Source organism: Phlebotomus papatasi, chromosome 1, assembly GCF_024763615.1.
Source record: "Phlebotomus papatasi isolate M1 chromosome 1, Ppap_2.1, whole genome shotgun sequence".
Classification (NCBI taxonomy): Eukaryota; Metazoa; Arthropoda; class Insecta; order Diptera; family Psychodidae; genus Phlebotomus; species Phlebotomus papatasi.
Genome location: NC_077222.1, coordinates 6,687,316 through 6,712,246, shown reverse-complemented (window position 1 = coordinate 6,712,246; position 24,931 = coordinate 6,687,316). Strand labels below are relative to the sequence as shown.

At 33.7% G+C, this 24,931-nt stretch overlaps 1 protein-coding gene across 1 annotated transcript; it reads right to left on the bottom strand.

Annotated features, from left to right (window-relative positions):
- Positions 1–180: 180 nt before the first annotated feature.
- LOC129798624 (shootin-1) lies at positions 181–24,839 on the bottom strand. The gene is made up of 8 exons (XM_055841862.1): positions 24,321–24,839; positions 17,223–17,478; positions 16,976–17,162; positions 16,625–16,907; positions 16,430–16,542; positions 12,442–12,625; positions 11,897–12,272; positions 181–709 (listed from the first exon to the last, which is right to left on the bottom strand). Exons 2-8 carry the CDS (start codon positions 17,455–17,457, stop codon positions 513–515), a joined length of 1,575 nt encoding a protein of 524 aa, XP_055697837.1. The 5' UTR covers positions 17,458–17,478; positions 24,321–24,839; the 3' UTR covers positions 181–512.
- Positions 24,840–24,931: the final 92 nt, after the last annotated feature.

Genomic DNA, 24,931 nt, shown 5'->3' with positions numbered 1-24,931 from the left:
ATAAAATATAATGCATAATGCAACCAAAGTTACTTCTCCATAATTTTTTTTTATGATAGTAATAACTTACATTTTTACTCGCATAAATTTCTTACGGGAATCAAGCAAAAAGATGAAGAAAGAAAGTACAAAAAATCGTGGGCAAAAATACTTGAAACATTTTAAATAAAAAAAGTGGCATTTTATTTTTTAAAAAAGAGTTTTATTTTTCGGAAAAAGTATTTAAAAAAAAATAATTTTTCAGCAGAAAATTACTTTTTTGAACAAGCAAAAATCAAATTTCCTTAATTAAAAAGGCTCATTAAGAAAATATTCCTTATATATTTCTTTAAAAAAAAAAACTTAGCATAAATTACAAATATGGATTGAAAGCCAAAGATGATGTGTTTTTTTAATGTAAGAGAGAGTTATCAAAATAAAAACTAAAATTAACCATGAGACATTATATCGATTCAAAAAAAAAAACGGCAATAAAATGAATTAAATAATTAATCTGATAATAGATTTGTTTTTTAGAATTTTTCACTTGTTGTCCGCGTGACAAAATTGTATCCTATCAGTAATGTTTTAGAGCTACGATTCTGCTTTTGACTCTGCTCCAGAGTCTCAAAGAGTTCCTTAAGGGATGGATTCTTGAAGTCCTCAGGTCTTCGTCGCTTCCTCAGCGTCACTGTGCCATTTTGCAATTCTGTGATTAGAGCATCCATACCTGCAATTAGAACAAAAAAAAAAAGAACATAAAAGAAGTGAGAAAATTCCTCAAGTCATTTCCCATTCCATTTAGTTTTTCAGCCTTTTATCCACTTGACAATGCTTCGGGGATAATTTCTGTGGTGGGGAAAAAGTCATTTGGAAAATTAAATTAGAGATGGAAAGTGTTGAAAAGTTGCCCATAGTGCTTGGAAAAATTGTTCAATGTAGGAGACACTAATCATCGGCGGGGAAAAGTGAAAATGAATAAATGGTTAGAGGATGTAATTGAATTAAAGGCAACAGCACTTCTCACTTACGCAATATCTCCCGGCTGGATTCTTTGTCTAGCTTACAGTACATTGCAGAGGGTTTGGGTCGAATTTGGATTAATGGAAAAGTATCTAGGTTCTAGAAGATTTGCCTTGGGTGAACCATTTCCAAGGATAAGATTCATTAAGGATAAGGAACATAGAAAAAATTGGAATGGTACTAAATTTAAGTCATCCGAAGCTTCTAAAGCTTTCTCTATGTGATCAATTGGGGTCTTGGTCAAAATTCCTAAAACCAAAATCCCGGATGCCAAAATCCGAGCAGCTCACATCCCAAATGCCAAAATCTTCAGAGCCAAAATTCTGAAAGTCGAAGTATTAAAAGTAAAAATCCCGAAAAGACCAAAATCCTGAAATTGCCAGAATCCCTAATTAGCCAAAATTCCGAAGTGCCAAAATCTCGAAAACGCCGAAATTTCGAAAAAGTCAAAGTCTTGAAATGGGCAAAATCGCGAAAAATACCAAATACCCGAATGCCAAAATCTCGAAAGATGTAAAATCCCGAAATGTCCAAAAGTCGGAAAGCTGAAATCGATAAAGATTCAAAATCGAACGCTAAAATCCCGAAAAGACCAAAGTCTCGAAGAGTCTTAAATTTCGAAAGCCAAATTAAAATCCCAAAGTACCATAATCTCGAAATGCTTAAATTTCGAAGAACCTTAAATTCCGAAAACCAGAATGCCAAAAAGCCCCAAATTCCGATCGTGAGAATCCCAATAGCCAAAATCACAAAAAGACAAAACTTCTGAAAGCTAAACTCTCGAAAAGGCCAAAACTTTGAAGAGTCCTAAATTACGAAAGCCAAAATTCCGAAAGCAATAAATCCCCAAAAGTGCAAAATTCCGAAATGTCCAAAATCCTGAAAGCCAAAATCCCAAAAAGGCCAAAATCTCGAAGAGAGCTTATTTTCGAAAGCCAAATTAAAATCCCGAAGTGCCAAAATCTCGAAAAGATCACAATTTCGCAAGGCTACTATTTTGAATAGCCCTAGATTCCGAAAACCAAAATCCCGAATACGCCAAAATCCCGATCGTAAAAATCCTAATAGCCAAAATCACAAAAAGACCAAAATTCTAAAAGTTAAAATCTCGAAAAGGCCAAAATTTTGAAGAGTCCTGAATTATGAAAGCCGAAATTCCGAAAGCCAAAATCCTGAAAAGTACAAAATCCCAAACTGTCCAAAATTCTGAAAGCTGAAATCCCTAAAAGTCCAAAATCGCGAATGCCATAATCCTCAAAGCCAAAATACCGAAAGACCAAAATCTCGACGTCTTTAATTCCTATTGCCAAATTAAAATCCAGAAGTGCCAAAATCTCGAAAAGGAGAATATCTCGAAGTGGCCAAAATCCCGTAAATGCTAAAATTTCGTAGAGCTCTAAATTCCGAAAACTAAAATCCCGAAAATGCCAAAATCCCGATCGTGGAAATCCCAATAGCTAAAATCGTAAAAAGATCAAAATTCTGAAACCTAAAATGCCTAAGTGCAAAATCTCGAAAAGGCCAAAATTTTGAAGAGTTTTAAATTCCAAAAGCAAAAATCTTGAAAGGCCAAAATCCAAAAAACAAATCCTGAAAAAGTCAAAAGCCAAAATTCCGAATGCTCAAAAAGCGAAAAGGCCAAAATACCTAAAGCCAATATTTCGTAAAACCAAAATTCGGGCTAGTGGTCTTCAGTCAGACTAAAGGTTTAGCCCAGTTTCCGAATTTCCGTTTCTAGTTTCCATTTCAAAATTGAGGAGCTCAGAGCAAAAAACGCTATTTTAATAGGAAATGCATACGACTTAGAGTTTTCTTGCTCTGTGCGCCTGAATTATTAATTAGCAATAAATTTTACCGGTTTTTTTTAATGTTTCATTGATTATTTCCTTTCAATAATCCTAAATTAAAATTTTCCCAAAAACTTCGACCAACAGCCAGTTAGAGAAGCTAAACCATTTGGCTAAGCATTAGGTCTGAAGTCCGTATTAGTCTTTCGAGATTTTGGCTTTCGGGATTTTGGCTGCTATAGGATCAAATGTGCATTTTTTACAAGGAAAGTCTCTTAATTTGAAATCCAATCTCTGAATAAAACATCGTATAGTCCGTACTAGTATTAGTACCACAATTCGAATAATTGTTATCCGGTTAATTTATTACAAACTATTGGAGGTATTGGAATATGTATTATTATTTCGACTTGGTAAACATCTCTTTGATTCCACACACCAATCAGACTGTTCGTACTCAAAAAATATGTTTTTATTAAAAGGTTTGTAAATCTGGATGAAAATTTCTAACTCAATACTTGGCGGAGTTAAAGGTTTGTAGTGCGACAAACTAGTTGGTTATTCGATAGTTTTACAAACGAGGATTTGGTCGTCTCGAAAACCATATAGGTTCAACTTTCATTATATTTTTTTTTCTAGCATGGAAAATCATTCCTCTAATTGGTAAGTGGATTATAATAGTATTAGGAATTAGGATGTAAAATACTAAGTTTAAGCGGGTTATTCAATAGTTCAAAAAATTTTAAAACGTATTTTCAGAATCGTTTGTGCCTCCTAACAAGTTCTAAAAATGTTTAGCACTGAACCTATTTAATCGGGTATCGTAAATCGATTTAAGTATTAAATAAAAAAAATTAATATTAAAAAAGAAAACAAGATAAAATTAGTTGATTCTGCATGTTTTGGTTCAATATTTCGATACTAATTATTCTGATACAGCAATAGTTTATAACCAGAAAATTCGAAATGTTGATTTTTTTAAGTTATGGTTAAACTACCTCTGGAAGGCATGACTTCCTCACCCTAAGTTCGAGGGAACACCTCTTCAACAGTGAACCTCTATTGAAATTTTTGTCAAAATGATGGACTTTATTAAATTTATTTAATGTATCTGGTAAAACGCAAATAATATGATGTCTTTTCTGTAATCTACCTTTTCTTATAAAAATAGATGTTCAAATTTCATATTCTAAATCGGTACTGAAAGTGTCAATAAGTATCGCATGATGAATTCTTAAAGTGTCAATAGGTTTTCCTTTCACCCTATTTGGTCAAATTTTGAATTGTTTTGAAAGGTCTTGAGATTTCTAATTCGATTGTATCGGTCACAACCGATAATGAATCAGTTTATTTAGATCAATGTGTCTTGATTATTGCTTTTTTATACGTCTTAAGATATCGACTTAGGGGAAGGCTTTCACGCGTCGCACGTACAGGGAGTCCCGCTTTGAAAGAATTTTTCAGGCCCGAGAAAAGTCCGCGAATTAACTCTAGTAACACACCTAGGGGAAAGTACTCTCCCTTCGAACGTTGATGCCTTCGAATAATGTGAATTTTCTTTAATTTTTCCTAAGAGATTTACACATTTTTATTAAATATTAGTTAGCTTATCATCAATTATTGACGATTATGTGAAAATTGTGTATAAGTTTCTAGGCAAAATAAAAGAAAATTCACATTATTCGAAGGCATGAACGTTCGAAGGGAGAGTACTTTCCCCTACAAGAGATACCTTTGGAATAACTTACGAAAACGCCGTGATGTATGCAAGTAATTTTCGGTGCCAATTTTTCAGTCTACAGTAGCGTTCCTTAAATTTGAACAATATTCTCAAAACCGTAATAGAATTTATGTGAAATGCACTTGCCCTAAATTAAGAAAAATAACTTTAGAGAATATATCAATGTAATTTATTGTAAAATAAATTGAATTTGATGCGGAAGTTAACATATAATACGCTAATACTGAGGAACCATAAGAGAAAAATGGTTCTAATTCAGACTCCATGCAAAACTTTCTCCGTATAACCTCAAATTTTACATTTTGAATTCAACCGTAGTCGTCGTTCACAATTTAGGGCAGAATCACATTAACAGTAAAATGCTCGCCGTAGCCTCGCTGTATTTCGTTAATTTACGCAATTTTATTGCAATTCTTACGTAAATTTTCTATTACCGTATTACCTTATCTCATACTCGGTGGCACTAGGTGAAAATAATATAAGAAAATTGAAGAAATAAAACGAAAATGTGATAAACGGCGAGCAACAAAACTAAATGATTATTTTCTCGTACAATTTTTTTGCTCAAAGTTTAGCGAATTTTTGTTTTATTTCTTCAATTTTATTGTATTTATTTTCACCTAGTGCCACCGACTATGAGATAAGGTAATACGGTAATGGAAAATTTGCGTAAGAATTGCAATTAAAATGCGTAAATTAACGAAATACGGTGAGCATTTTACTGTCAATGTGATTCTGCCCTTAGGTGTTCAAATTTGAGGAACTCTACTGTATTTTCAACGCCAATTGTTTATAAAAAAGTACATTTCAAATTTACCGTGAAAAATATTTGCATACGAGGGGAATTTTGAAAACGATTTTTACAAATAAGCTCCCAATAGTAGGCAATTCATATCTAATTCTTTCAGTTTGTTTTCACTCAAGCCGGAACTCCCTGTACTTTCGCTTTGAAAACTTCATTTTTTTTCAAATTCTTTTAATGAATCTGCCATAAGTCATATATTTCTTAAAAAAAACAAAATTAAATGTTCCAGTCACAAAATTACCTTTTAGAAATTGGCTCGATAAACGTATTTTCTTACAAAATAGAGGAAAATTACTTTCACAAAGTTGTAGAGTGGTAAATTTCCTATAAAACTGCGCTAGTTAGAAATTTTTGAAGCGCTCGAGTAGCTTGTAAAAAAATAAAATATCCGTTTTGTGACTTTTTGCCCCAGTCTCCCCTAATGATTAGAAAATAAATAATTCGAATAAACGAACGTTTCTTTTTAGTAAAATTGGACATTAGGAATTAGATTAAACAAATAAATACTGTCTCCCCGCCAATTCTCGGATTATTGGGTTAAAATGCAAGAAACGCAACACATTATCTAGGATATTAGTATAATGAGATGTAGGAGCGGTCCTTTTCGTGCGATAATATCCCGGCACATTCGCTGCTGAGATGCAGTGTCTCCTAGAGTCTAGATCTAGAGAATATTTATTGATGTTACTCAGTGAGATGTGCGAAACGAGAATGTTGGGGGGTGTAGTGCTGGGGAGTTTGGGGCTTTAGCATCAGTCTCGAGAGGCTGAAGCTCGAGTGGCTCTAGTTAGAGTCCTCAGTTGTGCTCCTGCCTCGTCCACAAGCAGCCACCGACTGCAGCCTTGTGGGAAAATCGTGTGGCGCGTCTCACCGGAAAATTGCCATTTTATATTTTGTATTCGGTGTCACCTCACTTTTGCGCATATTTCATAGCCGGAAGCACAGCAACGCTTTCCCCCTTCTGGACCACCTCCCTTCTGCGAAATCACACAACCGATGACTTGTTGACATGTTTGGATATTTTTACGATTGATTGATTTTAGTAGCGATAAAAAATTTCACGAGTTCACATCTTCAGCGAAATTAGGTGCTTTTCCCTTGCGCGGGACTTTTTCCCCCCCGAACCTTTTGCCTTGGAGGAAAAATCAGTGTTTTCCTTGTGTTTGAGAGTGATTCAATTTATTTTAGATTTCTCAATCCTTTTTTCTCAGTCCTGTGTCACCTTAAAGTGCTGACAGAGGAAAGGTGCTAAAGATGTGGAGACGAACATATTACAACACCTTGTTCATTGAAATGATTTTACAGTGCATGCAGTGATTTTTTTTTCACGTGAAAAAAAATTATCAATCTTCCCTATCAATTCATATTTCACCAACAAGAATTTTCCCAGTGGCAAAAAGCAAGAGAGAGACAGGGAAAGAGAGAGAGTAAGTGTGAGGAATAGAAAAAGGAAAATTGTGCAAAGGAGAGGAATGAGGCTCAGTGGAAAAAAAGAGTCGCGAAAGCGCGACAAGTGTGGGTGGGATGGGCGGTAAGACCCCAATGGGGACGGTTGATGCTGTGTATTTGAATTTCATGTCAATTAGGGATGATGGAAATGTTTCGTGGCGGGTAAATTTATGTGGCTTTTATTCAAGTGACGGTGGTGAGTGAATTAGACCCGATATTATGTTGTGTGTTTCGCCTCGTGAATTTTATTGTGTGATATACATGTTTTTCCTTGAGACAAAATTTTTCTCACAAAATACACTACCCTTGGGTTGGGGGGCTTTCTTTTGGGAGATTACAGTGACTGAGTTTAGATTGCGACCACTTTGTTTTCTGAAGTGAATAGGTAGAGTTTAAGCTCCCGTAATCTAGGCAAAACAATTTAGTCAGCTTTTGATGCTTAGGTTACTATATCTCTAATTCTACCGAACTGATTTTATTCCTCACTCAGAGAAAGTTAAAGGCCTTTAATTGACCGACAATACTCTAGAACTAGTAAAGTTTGTAAAATCAACACCAGAGGCGCCGTCGTCTTAGGTTTGTTAGTAGACCTAGTAGACGGATTCTGGATGTAATATATAATTTTTTATCCTGGATATTATTGAGACTGGCACTGGAAGTATCGCAAATCCCGCATTTTACGTCTGAGCATCAAATCGTATTAGTCCAGGGGGCAAATCCTAAATGTGCCGTATGGCATTGTCATACTGTCACAGAATACCCCTACTCAATATACTTTTATTCGCATAATTTGCACAGCTATGGGACATAAAAAATTTCTACTTACTACTCATAGCAGAGTTATCCGTGGTCAAATCCATTTACAAAACAGAGAAAAAAGGTGGTAAAGCGTCCCAGGCTTTGCAAAGTGCTCGAACTCGTGACTTAGATGCTACCTCTCAAAAGTACTTTCGCATCATATACCGTTTATCGGTTCTCAACCGATTTGTAAACCAGTTCAATACCGATTCAAAACCTGGTGAAAACGGAATAAGACCTTTTTTTCGCTTCTTTCAATTTTTATTCGCTACAACGTTTCGGGAATACGATATCCCCTTCATCAGGTCTACAAAGCGTTTTGAACAATTTGGTTACATTTTTAAAAGAATTTTTAACATTTTCAAAGGAAAATTACATATAGAATAATTAAGGAAGAAACACGTAAGGTATATATCGTTACACTTTACTTCCTTAATTATTCTATGTAAGTTTCCTTTGAAAATGTTAAAAATTCTTTTAAAAATGTAACTAAATTGTTCAAAACGCTTTGTAGACCTGATGAAAGGAACATCCTATTCCTGAAACGTTGTAGCGAATAAAAATTGAAAGAAGCGAAAAAAGGTCTTACTCCATTTTCACCAGATATTGCACTCCACCAGGGTATGAATTCTGAAATGGTGAGATTTTCACGTGAGAAATTCACGGCTCTGAGATCACCTTTAGTAAGCATTTTGTTAAGCTTTCGTAAAAACTTTCATATGAATTCTTAGATGCTGCAAGTGTTTCACGTAACATATTTTGTGAAAGCTTCACCAAACTTTTACGGAAAGCGATCTAAAAACCGTGAATTTATCATGTGAAAAACTCACGCAGCTCAGAATTCATACCCAGGCCGTACATAGTCGAACGATTCAAAACCGATTGGAACCGGTTCAGTTTTGTCGGAAATTCCAAGACCTTTCCAACGAGCCCAAACATGCCCTATTCGGTTGATAAATGCGCTCTCTAGAGCCTTTTGTAACCTTTGACCTTGAAATTGCTATATGAAGGGTTATCTGACGGTGGTGGAACTGAGTTAGGTTTCTTTTTACGACAATCTGGCGTCGGAATCTGTTGATCATATCCTATCACTGAGAAAAAAAGAGGGTGCGATTAACTTGTTTTCCTCATAATTTTAACACTTTTTAGGTGTAAAAATATATCAACATTTTTTAATCTTAATTTTACACCTTTCTAAGGGTAAAATTAACATGAAAAAGGGTAACTTTAACCCCTAATAACCTAAAAAGCATAATATTTACACCGATTTCGGATCAATACTGCAGGGTAAAATAAACATTTCTGGAATGTTATTTTAACTCTTTCGGATTTCTCTAAGTGTATGAATCAAACACACAATTCCACCAGAATTTTCGACACTTATCGTGTCTTCCTCAGTGGCTGTTGGAGGAAATTTTTATTTTTAAATCGTAACGAATTTTGCAATTTGAATTACATGGTTTTTCTTTTACTTCTTGGTTGATCTTTTCTTTACGATTTTTGACAAATTCAAAAAATTAATGTATTTAAGAAAGTAAAATTAACTCGCCCGAAGGAAACGCACTTTCCTACGCTTTCTGGACATTATTAACTTTAACATTGAGAAACTTATGCCCTAGACGCACTTACGACTTAAGCCGAGAGACGGCTTAACGTAAATTTAATCGAAATAATGATCAAATTAAGGTAAACTATCCTCGAGTCGACCGTCTCTCGACTCGACCACCCTGTGTTCCTTAAGTCGACCGGTGGAAATATTTATTTTTAAGGACTGAAAAAATAATAAAAATTCGAAGCGTGAAATAAATAAAAAATCGCTATTTTCCAGTAAATTGTGGCATGCATCTTGATATCCTTGAATTTTTTCTAAAGGATTTATTTCAATTATTGCCCTTGAAGATTACCAGAAAATTAAAATTTTTATAGGCTAATCGCAAGTCAAGGACTTTATGTTACTGTGCATCAATTTTAGTTCTATGATTAAGTTAAATATTAATTTTCAGTCTTAAAATTGAAGTTGTATTTCAAATATGATGTTCCACAATTCGACCGGTCGACGAATCATAGTAAGTGAAGCTTTTTTCACTGAAATTTGTTCTATTTTGCAACAATTCCTCAAAATGTGTTTTCTTATTTTATTTTAATTAATTCTTAATTTTAAGTGTTATGGCCAACGCACAATAACTTTTGTTTTGTAAACATGTTTTTGACATTTCAATAAGAGTGAATGAAACAGAGATCTAGTTATCTCGTTTTCTCTCATAGGAAATTTTGAAAACATATTTACAAACAAAAGTTATTGTGTGTTGAGCATTATTCGTGAAGTGTACAAAAAGTCTAAGTTAAATTATTTACTTTATACTTTTGTTTTTTTTCATAAGTTTTTCACAAAATCTATTCTTAAGTGGTCGACATAGGGTACTTTACCTTACATTTTCATGTTTCTGACTAATCAGTCTCCCGGTTTAAGGTGAGAAACTGATGGGAATTTAGTCAAATTATTATTTTGATTACAATTACGTAAAGCCGCCTCTCGGCTTAAGTGGTAAGTGTATCTAGGTGTATCTGAAGATCATTTTCATGTACGGAATGTCCATCTAGACGACTTCTAAAAAATATCCTAAGATTCAAAAAAAATAGCAGGCATAGTCGATATACATGAAAACGTAATGATGATGATTCTATATAACGTAATAATGATCCTTGAGTGCTTCAACTCTTTCCGGACCGCAGCATATGCTGCAAGCCAATTTCACCATTTTTTGTTGAAAATATCTAAGCTCAGGAATTAATTGAGGTCCTACAAAAAATATCTTACATTTGGACATCCTTATAGCTTGTAATCCTGCAAAAGAATTGAATTTTTCTCAGTTCTGAATAATTAAAAAACACTGTTTTTCATTGAATATTCATATGCTGCTTTGGGTACTCAGAGTCCCAAAAGAGACGAAAGAGTTAATGGGGAAACTATCTTGGGGGAAATTGCCGTTCAAACTTCAGTGAAAATTTTCGGAGGGAAGTTCCGTCTTTCTTTTGGGTTGTCAGGGTTGTCTCCTGATGATTGAAGAGTGTCTGGTGCTGTGTCTCCGGGTACTTTGTGTGAGCACCCTGAAACCCTCCCGCCAAGTTCGTAAGACACTGAGGAAGACATGGAGCGTGTCGAAAGCTCTGGAGAAGAGTGAGTTTTTTGATCTTTGGGTTGAAAACTCCACAGTTTGTGTTGCCGCGTCCGGACGGAGTTTCCCACCTTACTTCGTTATTTCTTATCGTTTTGTTTCAGCTTATGGAAAACGTTTCGACTATCCCTCCGTAAAATTGGAGCAATAAAATGAGAGATTAGAAAAATGTTCATTTGGCTTCAATCAGTTTAGCTGTTCCTTACGACAAAAGGCTGGCTAAAGTATTAATCAGAACCTACCCCTTGGCAAAAGGTTTTTTTTTTTTTTTAATATAAAGCTGTTTGAAGCCAACTTATAAATTGCTTCCAAACTTAGTTTATACTTCGAGTTCCGAAAAACTTTTTAGATGGAAATATAGAATATTTATCCCTCTTTACGAGGCACAGAGTCCTGTGTACAAGGCACACCTCAATTGTGACATATATCGTGTAACGGTCACGAATGCAGAAAAATTTCCATACGAATCTGTATGTGAATGTGAGGAAGTGACTTCAACTTTGAAGACCACTTGCCAGGGATCAGAACGGTTAACAGCGCCACTCGTGACCGAAAACAGTGCCCTCATGCGGAAGTTCTCAGCAACTTATTAATTATTCGTTGATCTAAATAAGGAGTATTACGATTACCATGGATGGATATCTTACGAATAGTTGAAAATGCTCTTGTCAACTATTTTCTAAATAAATATTTGTGATTTTGTTCAATTCCTGGAGCAATTTCAGTCTTATCTCAATAAAATCAAGTGGACTCAATGTTACTCAATTCACTGTATTTAGAGTCAATTGTAAGTCATGAGTTTTGTTACTTGTTGCAGCGCAATTTCTACGCAATATTATTGTGAGAGTCAAGCGATATTAAGGGTGGTGGAAAATTGATTTTCTCCAGCAATTTCAAGAAAGTGAGTAAAATTTTATTTGTTAACCCCAACAATTGGCATATTTTCCTCTCTCCTTTTGGCAAAGTCTCTTTTGCAATGACTTTCTCCACATTTTACTGTACAATATTCTTTTTCCGTGCCTTTCTCTTTGTCACCCTATTCGCCTCGTGACTTCAACTTTGGGTGTACTAGTGTTTGTATTCCGATCGATTTATTTCTATGTACTTATCCCATATACCCCATGCATATAGTACATACCTGTTGATGCTCCCGGATTGGATGCTGGTGCCTTGGCCACCCTTTCTGAGTCATTTCTTTCAATATCGCCGTCACGGCGGGACTTTATTTTCACCACAGTATTCACTCTTGGTGTATTAGTCATGGTTAGTGGAGGAGGTGGGAGTGGGGGTGGGGGTGGGGGTGGTGCGGAATAGGATTCCTTCTTCTTCAGCTCCTCCAGAGCCGTCTCAGCTTGCTCAGCCCGACTCAATGCCAGACTGAGCTCCCTCTCGCCAATCTCGAGTTTAATCTCAAGCATACGAATTTTTTCAATAACATCTTCGGGCACCTCCTGTGCTCTATCACATTCTTTAACATCTTCTCCATCACCTTCCCCAGCTACCTTGCTTTCATGCTAAAGTGAGAAAATTAGTAATTACCAACTTTATTCAAACGGGTTAGTTCTAACGTTCTAATTCTCTATGCGATCTAAAGGCCAGACGGGGATTTGCACGGAGGAAAATATGGACCAAAATGGATTATATCAAATGCGTATTTAAGCACCTTATCATCTAAGGACTCACCATTTCTGTAATCCTCTTCGGTGGCACAGGAAGTGGTCGTTCAGGCTCTGGGCGGATTTGAGAAATATTATTCTGTGGGTGGGATTTTCTGGGCGGAGGGTAAACCATATCAGGCATATCTCTTTGTGTTGTCTTGAGCAATTTGTCTTTCTCAGCTCTCATTTGGCGGATTGTATACTCCATTCTGCGTGGAAAAAAAATCACCATATAAATCTATAAGATTTTCTTTCAATTTCTATGCTAAATTAATTTAATGCTCTTTCGCCATGAATTTCACACTCTGACTAATGCACTTCATAATATCCAATGTTGGAAATGAATCATAAATTGCTAAATTTTTGTAAACTATCAACACGAAAAAAGAATCAGAAATCCATATCTTGTAATTGTTGCAAAACAAATTTGATTGATCGGATTTGTGAAGAAGAAAGTATTTGAGGATTTAGAATAAATTCATATGAAAGTAATGAAAGTATATGACTTCGTGAATAAGCTTCACCCAAACAAAAAACGTCATGATTTCTTAAGACGTATGGCCAATTAAAGTTGGAATATTAACATTTTAATGTTCAATATGAGGATGCTATGGTACTCCTACACACAGAAAAATTTTGACTCTAAATTTAAGAATATATAACACTCCTGGAACTTAAATTGGACGTGATACGTCCAGACTTTAAATTCAGAAACTCTTTGCCAAAGAAATGGGTTAGAATCCCTATCACTTTGACGCTAAGAGATTGGGAGTTTAAGGTCATCATTAGCTGAAAAATGAAGAATGTCTTGAGATTTGCAAATTACGATTAAAACTAAATGATCAAGGATTCAGGATTAGGACATTGGCATTCATTGGATGGGATTTAAAATTAAATTCCTAGGTGTTTCTGTTTAAGAATTTTCGATTTTTTCTGTGTGTAAAGATAAGCACCGTTTATAAATTTTAATGTAAAAGAAGCTATAATTGCCTTGCCCTGCAATATTTAAGCCACGCCCTTTTTTAGGGCTGGCATTAAAATGCTCAAATGTTATAGAGTTTGTGAGATTAAAATAATTGAGGACTTGGAAAGCGAGCATAGTAGCATAACTGGTGGTGCCGGCTCAACAAGGTTACTCTTGTTAAGGGTGCGTTATGCGTTAACGTCTTCACAGTTCAGGGTTCAATGAGAATCTCCAAGAGCGTTATACTATCGGAAGGCATATGTTTACTATCAGGCGGTAAAGATGCACATGCACACCCTTCACCTCCTACTCAGCGAACTAACCCTAGGAATAAGGCACATTGTGTACCCAATCATTCTTTAGGGATTCAAAATAGCGATTCATCCTACAAGTTATATTTTCTATACTTTTATTATTATTATTATTATTAAGTTGTTTCAAATTATAATAAAAGGAAGTTTAAGGACAAAATCCAACAGCTTTCAAATTAAAGAAAGAAATCGCGGACAGCCGCTGCAAAAATACGGCTATATCTATTCTTGGTAGTGTCAGGGGGGCGTGGCTTAATTATTTACCGATTCAACGTGGCTTTTATATCAGCAATTGTACAAATTTGAATGACGGAATTAGTGATTTTGCAATATTTACCTCTTATAATTACCTAAGTATCAGTAATCACAGGGAAAATAAAATAATTCATTTACTAAGATCATGAGCAAATAAAAAAAAAATGATGTTGTTACGCTCTTTATGAAACTCCGCCCATTTTTTTTGCATTATTCCTATCTGAAGCTCTAGTTTTTTATTCTGTGAATATAAAATAATAATAAAATTTGAATTTTATCGTATTTACTGTTCGAATTCAAGAAGAAAGCAGTATTCCTCCTTTTCATGACTTGTTACCGGTCTGGAGGTCAAACTATGTAATATATATCAACTTCCGCTATTCGGTGAACCCCATAAAAATAAACATTACCGATAGACTTTCTTCTGATACAATGGAAATTTTTCCGTAAATCAATTTTTAAGCTGTAGTATAATATGAACATAAATTGATCGACCCCTTAAAAGCGGATTTCGGGAATTCGAAAATTCGGCTGCTCATTTTCAGACTCAGTGTTGATCCAAGAATATACAGAATATATCTTTTAAATATCAGATCGATCGGAGAATGTTGACCAAATCGTATTATCACAATGGATGTGAATAAGTAAAATTCACACCTAATTCACGTAGGTAAAGAGACGCTTTACCATCTCTTTTTGTTTTAGAAATAAATTTCATTAGGGCGTGGATTATTTTATAGCGGGTGGAACCTTTTGGCCTATATACAATATTTATATGATGCTATAATGTGTGCAATCGCTATATTCCAAAATCTTATGATTTATTAAAAAAAATCAAAAATTCCAATTAAAGTTAGTCATAATTTCTAAAATGGGCGTGGTCTAAAATTTTAAGAAGTTCAATACAATTTCTTTTGGATATAGAATATGAAACAAAACAAATACAGCTCTTTAAATACGAGTTTGATACATCGTCAGTTAAATCAGCATTTGTCGTAACTTCCTTTTGACAACTTTTCAGGAGACGAAATTTTCAGTTCAGCATTATTTTTCTTAAAAATGAACCCCGAATGCGATACTTTTGAGTGAAAATATTAAAAGTGGCACTAATAAACTGTAAGTTAACTCGAGAAAATCTTTTTAAAATGATTTAAAAGCTGAGATATTGAGATATATGTTCGATGAAACACAATAATATTTTATCGTAATTTCCATAGTTTATAAAGCCGTAACTTCCAATGTATGAAGATCTTAGAAGTTACGACAATTTTCTAAAATGCATTATATCAATTTGAATTATTCTAGTGATAATAAGGGCCTTTATTTGACTAAGTTAGTCAATAATACTGTTATCCCTGTCATTAAAAGCTTTTATTTCGTAACTTTTATTGAATAAATATTGTGCGCCACGTCGCTTGTTTTGTTTTGAATTAATGACAAATGGGCAAGGATTTTTTCTCACTTTTTTTCTCACAAATTATTGAATTAAAATGATCTAATGTTGCATTATTCGCACTGTCTTTGGATATTTGGAAGAGTTTGTCAACGTTTTAATGAGAAATATTAAATTTTCGCTACAAATTACAAGCCACGCAAACAAGCAAAAGAAGTTACGACAAATGCTGATTACTGAAAATTTTGTATGGAAATTTGTCGTAACTTCCCCAAAAATGGAAGTTACGACAAATTTTGATAAATTTTTCTTAATTAAGGGCACTTACGATAAATTTTGTTTAAAATAATTTTTATTGGGCTTATAAAAGTTTCTTTTTCTCAAGTGCGTTTAATAAACAAAATTACGCTGATTCTAAATATGTATATATCCCAAAATCGCAAAAATGAAGTTATGATAAATGCTGATTTAACTGACGACATTTAAAAAAAGTAACGCATTTTGAATCTACGAGTAGAAAATTGAAATGTAAAACTTTATCAAATTAAAGTTTGAGTAATCGTATTTGCATTTCCTTATTAAAATAGCCTGTTTGCACTGAGCGACTCATATAAGCTTAATTAGGGTACTTTGATAGATTTTTTGTCAAATTAACAAGAAAAGTTTCTCAAAAGGATGTTCTTTCATAAAAAATACGGAAAAGTTTGGTCAAATCGGAAACCAATTGAATCTTGTCAAAAGTTTGTCAAAAGGAAGTTTTTCTATATAAAATGCGAGAAAAGGCTATCCTTTTGACAAAATTTGAACAAGATCCATTTGCCCGTTTGGCAAGATTTTTTTTCAAAGTGCCAAAGTATTAAAAAAATGATAACTATAATTTAGGAGTAAAATCGAACGATTTTGCATAGTATAACATTAAACGGATCATCTAGCCTATCTCTCCTCTATATCGTAATTTTTCAATCTTAAAATTTTTCTAAATATTGAAATATTTAGTTTGAGTGTGTAGGTTCCCTAAAGCTCTTTTTTGTACATTCTATTTGTATATAAGAAACCCCTTGGGAAGTTTTATATATAAGCATTTACTCACTTTTTGCTTGTGTCGATGCTTTCTTGCATGTTTTCTGTAACGAGCTTCGCTAGTGTTGTCATGTTTGCATTTTCCACTTTTAGAGTCGCATTTTCCTTCTCAAGTTCCAATTTCTGTCACGAATTTAGAGGAATTATTTTGCATATTTTTTACATTGGAAATAAATGAAGATGGTAACTGACCAATTTTACTTACATTTTCCATTAAATCTGAAATTTTCTCATCAGTCTCGTACAATTGGAGTTCCAATTTTCCAATGTAGGCTTTAAGTTTGCCAATTTCATCTACCATCTTCTCCATGCAGTCGGCAATTGAGGGTTCTGGTGAACTTTCTGAGATTTCACTGATGGAGGGATGATCGGTGTCTTCGAAGAGATTTTCCTCAGGCAGGAGTTCTGCTAGTTTTTTGCGGATTTTTCCGTTTTTCTCAATTAATTGTTGAAATTCGGTGTCTCTTTTTGCGACATTTGCTTTCAATCTGAGTGGAAAGTAAATAGTGTTAAATGCTTTATTTATTGAGTGGTGCGATGCAAGAAAATATCTCACGTCTTAATGATTTGTTTTTGTTCATTTTGAACAGCTTCACTGGTTTTTCTTGTCATCAATTCTTTCTCAAGAAGGCCCTTTGTCTCACCCAATTGACTTCCGAGACTGGCAATTTGTGCCTTGAACTTGATATTTTCCTCACAAATCTTCTGATTTTGTCGTTCCAACTCAACGATTCTCTGCAAATCTAAATTGAAATTGATTATAGTGGATGATGGTAAATTGATGGATCTTTTACTGTACTAACAGTCGGTATTTTTGCTGGACAAATTCCATCGGGAGCGACTCATCTCCTCAGTTGGACTTGGTGATGATGAATTGCTCTTATTGAAGGCACCTGGCAGGTGGTTGATGCTTCCGTAGAGGAAACTGACATTTCCGTTTTCCGTTGGTGTTGTGCAGAGAGTGCTTTTGAACTTTGTAGGCTTCGGAATACCGCTCTTGCGGTTACTATATTGACTTCCTTCCATTGTCACTGGCATAAAATTCCTAATTGGAAAATCCTGAAGAAGAGAGAAAATGGAAAAGAAAGACGAGAGTCATTATGAGATTTCAATACATCTCTGAAATGTGTTGATTAATTCAGGAAAATGTTGAAGAAATAAATGGCAAATCACTCAATTGAGAGTGTTGATTAATTTTTCTTCACGAAGTTTCATTACTGGATATATGCTTTTAATTCTAAACATATTTCCAGTACTGGAATTCTGTAACGATATGACAATGTCACATGACAAATTTTCGTGATAAATTCAGGAACAGGACGACATTAAAGGCCAGTGAGTACCGAATAAGTCATTGCAAAGAGCTATATGAAGCTATTAGTAAATGATATGAATCTGATTTTCAATGAATTTTTCCGAATTTTTCATATGAAAAATTTTAAAATTTGTCATATGACATTGTTATACTGTTACAGAATTCCCTTACAGTTCCTAATGCGACAGACGCGCCACTAGCGTTGGTATGACGAACTTTGCATGCTTCAAAGTTCGTTTATATTCTTTTCGAAAAATTAATAAGAAAAAAAAGTCAGTGTCTCAAACTTCCCCGCTCTCTCCTAATGCGCAATATTTTTATTACTTTCAAACGTGCAATTGATACAACATACTCATTATTTTCTGCATTTGAACGACTTTTTTAGAATATTATCACGATTATAATGTGTTATGTAAACACTTCAATTTTATTTTATTAACTGTGGCAGATTTATGTCAACTCAGTAATAAATTTAAAGTTAATATCCTACACTTGTTTGCAGCATGACATATGTTCAGAACATTTTTTGATCTGATTCTGTCATTTTTCAGGCAGGTAAAATGTTTAGTGTTGTCATTTTTCATACGACCACATGTTCCAGATCATTTGAAATTTGCATAACAGCTGCTTAGTTTTGGATATTATGCTAATATTATGATTATTCTTCGACTATTGTTATTTTATGGTAATCATAACACCTTTTTGGAAAATTTTAAAATAAATCTGGCACTTGAGAACTTATCACGCAATTGGAATGTTCACTTAAGATACTTCATGATATCATGTAGGGTAAGGTAGGGCCGTTATGTTTTATATAAAAAATCTACAGCTTTACTAAATATGAAATTTAATAAAAAATACGGTCCTGCAGTGTACTATGATTGCACCATCTTTTCTATTTTATTAGTGGGTGAAACTTTTAAGAATCACCTAGGGTAAAATGAGGTAATTTGGAACCATTTACAATTTGGGACATTTAAGATTTTTTCACTGTTTTGGATATTCCAAAGGAAGAAAAGTATTTATCGTGAAAACAATGACGTTTCCATTTAGAGGAGCGAAAAAATTCCATTTGGAGCAGGTTTTAAATTAGCTTAATTTACCCTATATTTGGTTTCCATTTAAAAGTTTAATTTGAATTTCAGTAAATTGAAAAGGTTGAGAAGCACTATTCGTTTCGAAGTTATTGCGCTTTTTTTTAGTTTTGACTGATTTTAAATTACTTCTTTTTCCTTTTACTGGAATTGTCACTGAATTATAGCATAGAATATTCCGAAGGAAAGCTAAATGTTCAAAAAAATCCTATATAGAATTATTTTTAAGCAGATAACATAAAACGTGACAAAGGAAAAATAAGCATAAGATTGTTGGGAAGAAGTTTGGGAATGAATTTAACGATTTTACCGACATTAGCTCTGAAAAATGCAACCAGTTTTTGTGTATTTTTTTTCCTGTTTTCGTACACATTCCACGAGATATCTCCAAAACTACGTAGGTTGCTAATCTGGGGTTTCCGGTTGGCTTTTCGTTATTAAATTGGCTTTTATTTTGTATTTGTATTATTTGCTAATTTATTCTACAAAAACAGAAAACAGCTAATAAACTTAAAATTTTTTTCGGCACGCTAGAAACAAATGGGCTCCTGATGGCTTCCTGATTTTAAAGTGAAAAATAAATATTGAAGTCTATCTGAAATCAGTATAATCACGATTTTCCTTTCACTTGGGTTAGAGTAGGCTAATTCATAAACCTGTAGGGGAATTCTGTTACAGTATGACAATGTCATATGACAAATTTAAAAATGTTTTTGTAGTAAATTTGGAAAAAAATAATTGAAAAATAATTAATTAATATAATTTACTAAGAGCTTCATGTAGCTCTTAGAAAAGATCATTTCGTGGTTACTGAACTTTGATGTTGTTCTTATCGCGAATTTGTCATGAAAATTTGTCATATGACATTGCCATATAGTTACAGAATTTCCCTGCTGTTTCAAATGGGAATCTTTTTTTTTTAAATTAAAATTCATGAATATGAATAAATTTTCTATTTACAGTAGAGTCTCGCTATAGTCCATATTTGGTTCCAGATTTGACACTTGGGTCGCACTATAGTCCATGTCATTTTTTAAAATTATCAACGACTTTTAGTATATAAATTTCTCGACGGCTTCCACTTTCTTTGCGATTGTGGTACTTGCCCTCGCTCTCTTCATTATGGGTCACAATTATCACAACTACTCAATAAAGTTTGCCAAAAATATTAAAATAATTATGACAACATTTCATGTCGCGTACTAAAAAACATAACCTAACTTAAAATCAGTGTTTTGAAATTAACGGTCGATAAATTGTGGACTATAGAGCGATGGCTTATAGCGGGGTTCTACTGTATTTATAAAACAAGAAATGCAATAATTAGACTATGACATGAATAAAAATTTAATACTGTTTTATTAAGGAAACAGAGGAACACTTCATATTTTTCTCATGTTCCTTTAATGAATTTGACTTAATTTTTTTTACAGGAAATGAGTGACTTAAGACTAGATGCTAAAATATATTGCCACAAGCTCGTTTTTATTAAAAGAATACAGGAAAAATATGAAGTGTTCAAAGCTACAGTATGTGCGACTCCTGAAGGCTTTCCCCTATTCTGTATTTTTTCTGTGTTAGGAAAAATTCCCATTTGGAGCAGGTTCGGAATTAGGTCATTCTGCCCTACTTAGTTTTGTGATTAAAAGATTATGCTTATGGCTTAATAAGAGCTGTGCCTTTTCGAAACTGCCCCTTACTCCCGTACGACCACTTTAATGCACTGCATGAGTCACACGACGAGATCTTGTTTTTTTTTTGTAGAAAATGAATTTGCCGTATGATACATAATATTAATATTAATTTTGGATGTTCACAAGCCGGTTATACAACAGTATTACCTCTTATTGTGACAAACAAAATAATGTCTAGCAATTAAATTAGAAGAAATCCTTTAAGTCTAACAATCACGGTAAGACATTTGTACACCATGTAGCATTTTATCTAATCCTCAACCATAACAACTAAGCAACTAAGCTAATTTATTGCTGAACAAATTGCTAATTTGATCTCTTCGAAATGCGATCTTGAAGAACCTTTCTCTCAGGTGTCCAACTAAAAATGTGAATTTTGATTGTTCGTCGCGAAGATACAATGCTTTTCTTTGTTTCCACCATTAATTATGCGCTATCTAAATCAGATGCGATTGTGTATTTCCGGTTTCATGGAGCGGTGCTCCCCCTTCATCTTAAGACACCTCGAAAATGTTTGTCTAGCATATTGTGTCTCTGGAGAGAAAAAAAAAGCTAACATAGGCTGAGATGAAGACCTTCAGTGTTGCGGAACTTTAGGAATTCTTCGTGGGTTACATTATAGATTTCTTACATTAATTTATTGGTAATATTTCCCTCTGCGAACAAGACTTCTTACACAATGTGATTTTAATGTGCGATTGTGTGTGTTTTTGAGAGCTTCAAAAGTTGATAAACAACTCCTCCCACGCCACAATCCCCTGTGATATTGACATTTCTTTAGCACAGGTAATACAATTTTGCTGTATTGAGGAGTCAAGTGGGCTTCAAATGGCGACAATGAAATGGAAAGTTCCACTTGATTATTTCATTTATGCTCCATGTGTGAATATTTCAAATTTGTACGTGCACTTGAGTAACGTTCTCTGGCTCATCTTGGTACATATGAGGAATTTCTGAGCCAAGGAGAGAAAAAAAAACTCGCCATACTTTCAAGAACACTCCGTTAGAGACGCATTTCTTCGGCGCACCTTCTTCAGCACTTTACTTTGGTGTCTTTTTTATGCACCAGAAGAACTTGTTCCATGTTCGATCTTCTTATGCTGATGGCTTTCATTTGAAATTTCTGCAAAATTTACGTGAAAGATATGCCAAAAAGAAATTTATTTTGCGAAAGGGATTAAATATGTAGAATAAGGGTTGGATTTTAAACATAAAGTTGGTAAATTCTACCCTTGAATTGATACACATTTTATTTGTTATTATTTATTTTTATGTATCTTAGTTTGAATTTGTCAAAGGCAAATTACGATACTATTTGACGAAAACTAATAAATATGTACTATATAAATGGAGCATTTTAGTACAAAAAGGAGTATGTAAGATCACTGCTAGTGACGCTCAGGTCAAATCCTATTCATTTCCGATTTTGGTTTGTAATTTGTAAGGTCCAGCGCAACGTGGGAGCAATTTAATCCCCTACAACGTTTTAGTACATTTAGAGTGTTAGTACAAAGTCTGCTATTTGCGATTAAAACAAGATTTCTTATATTACTGATATCTATTTTGACATCTAAATTTGATTTTTATGTCTTAGGTATTTTTTTCTCATTGCCCGATTGTGAATATAATTTAGTAACCTAAAACTTTTTAGTACATATGGGAAAGTGGGGCATTTTTGTAATTGGATATTTCACCTATTTTTAAAAAAAATTGAACCTAATCGTGATATAATTCAGCTGCACAAACATATTGAGAAGCAAAATTATATTATGATATGGTTCAGTTCCACTTAAATATAAGAGAAAAATCCCAATTTCAAAGGTGCCTCACTTTCAAAAGTGCCCCACTTCCCCCTATTAAGTTTTTATGATCATACAAAGGGACACGTGTACTTATTTTATTTTATCTGAAACTTCTGTGGATTTTTTAGTTCTAGATAGTACAATTAGTACTATCTAATATTTTAGTACCATTCAACATTTTAGTACAATCATTTTCGTACAATAATCGCTAGTAGGTAGAGCTTAATTCACAATATTTGCTCTCAAAATTATGTTTTCTTTCAGCTATTTTTAAATTATTTTACCTCAAACTTCAATTAAACTAATTTATTTTTATTCCTCATTAGCGCAATAAATACGTGGAACTGAATACCCTACAACTTTTTAGCACATTTAAGTTTGAACGAATTTTACTAGGATAGTGGCGCTAAAATTTTAATCTGTACACTATTGGTTTTTAAATTTCTAAAGGCTCTACACATTGGGAGCAAATTTTGTCAAAAATCCTTTTTTGACAGGTTTTTGACATATCTGCCTACAAAGCACTGCAACGAAAATTTCTTTGAATGTGTAGAGGCCTTAACCTAGATTATTTTTTTTTATCTATAACGTCTGTTAAATAATTTAATTATTTATTGGCGAAATAGGGAATATAATTTAGTATCCTAAATTTTTTTTAGTACATAATGATAGATCGATTGTATAGGAAGAAAAGTGTGATTTGCGGGTTGCAGACACCTAGGTTTTATTTGAGTCCTTTATATCTACCCAACGAACCTTATTCTAATCCAATAAAGAATATAATTTAGTGCCCTACATTTTTAGTACATAATGCAATTTGAAATATCATAAATGTTTACTGTAGATTTCTATTTTGAACTTGTTAAATTATTTTATTGCCTATTAGTATAATAAGTAAGACTATTTAGTACCGTTCAACATTTTAGTACATTTACATTTTTTTTACGATCATCGTTAGTAGCCCGATTTTCGTTTTTCTAAAGCTTTATTTAAATTTCTTTTGGTCAAACATATATTAAAATATTTTATTCAACATTAACGCCATTGAAAAGATAATATAATGCCCTACGATTTTTAGTACATGTTAAGTTTGTGTGTTTATTACCAGGCTAGTAGCGTTTATCTCTTTCCACGATCTGTTTACTATAACGATTTTTGTTTTTATGCCAAATCAGTCTCTTATCTAATTAACTATTTTATTCCTCATAAGAGCAATAGGAAATAAAATTTTATACCCTGCAATGTTTTTAGTACATATAAAATTTGTAAGATCATCAAAAGTGGCGTCTGAATCACTATTCGTTTGGTAGTATTTTTTTTGTTTTTAAGGCAAATTTAATTTATTTGACTTCAAATTTTTTTTGACTGATTTAAACTTTTTAGTACAATTAAAATTTGTATGATCGTCGCTGGTGACGTAAAGATAACTTAACCGCATTTAGTAATTTGCTAATTTACTAATTGTATTTCACAGATATCTATTTTTAATTGATTTGTTTTATCTTTAACGTAACGTGGAGGATAATTTAATGCTCCATATCTTTTTAGTACAGTATGATATTTCTATGATCACGACTCAAAGCACTAAAATGGCATAAACTGCCCATTGCCAATATACCAATAATATATTGTAGATTTTTGCTCACGTCCATAACTGTGGAAATGTCTTGTTTAATTAAAAGTCAATCAAGACCAAGAGCTTATCTTTTAAATAGCACTCAATCCATTTACGATGCAACGGTCAATTAATCTCAATAGCGTAGGTGCAAAAAAAAAGATCGAGGTAGGAGTGAATTTCTCAACTTGACCATATCCTAAGATTTGTAAGCACTTGTGCTGTGATTTTGAATGAAAATTTCATGCAATTTTTGAAGCCTCTGGTTGAGAGATGCTCAGAATTCACGAATATCTCGGCACAGCATGAAGTAGTCTTTTGACCCATATTCCATCAAGTGCTGACCGACTCTCGCGGTTTGGTCACATTCTCGATACTGACCTGTTTTCTCTGCCAACTTGTTGATCACATGCAGAGAGGGTGCAATGTGACACCCAAAATGTCCTAACTGTGGGGTCAATCACTTAATGCGGTATTGTTGACTTCCTGGCACTCTTCTTCGTTCCAATTTTGTTTGAGAAAAAAAAAGTTCACCTAAATTGCGATAATGGGTTTTTGTATTTAAATGCACTTTTCACTGCAATATTTCATCAGAGATGATTTGTTGATGATATTTTCTAATTCTCTGGCTGTATCTTCTTTAACACTTATTTCACATGCAAAGGAGAGATTTACACTTTAGCATAAACAACAAAAAAAGAAGAAGAAGAAACACAAAAGAACAACAATAGGAGAATCTCAGAAAGAAGGAATGAGTAATAAGAGTTGAGAATGAGTCATGGATTAAGCGCGCGCATTCTAAGTGGGAAACGTAGCGACTTGTCTCGCGGTCTTGAAGCAACTGAGGAGTCTCAACAGTGCTGGAATCTTTAGGTCTGTCTCAAATTCGCTGAGCACCACGACATTCAAGATATCACTTTGATTTTAAAACACTTTTATCTCTGTGACTTATCGGGCAAAATTCGACTTTTTTTCTTGGGATTCTCCCTCGT

Excerpts from the sequence above, each read along its gene's own strand:
- LOC129798624 (XM_055841862.1), bottom strand. The coding sequence starts at position 17,457 with ATGCCAGTGACAATGGAAGGAAGTCAATATAGTAACCGCAAGAGCGGT. Across the intron at positions 17,163-17,222 it reads GTCCAGCAAAAATACCGACT|ATTTGCAGAGAATCGTTGAG; the intron begins GTTAGTACAGTA and ends ATTTCAATTTAG. Across the intron at positions 12,626-16,429 it reads AGCATCGACACAAGCAAAAA|AATGGAGTATACAATCCGCC; the intron begins GTGAGTAAATGC and ends TTTTCCACGCAG.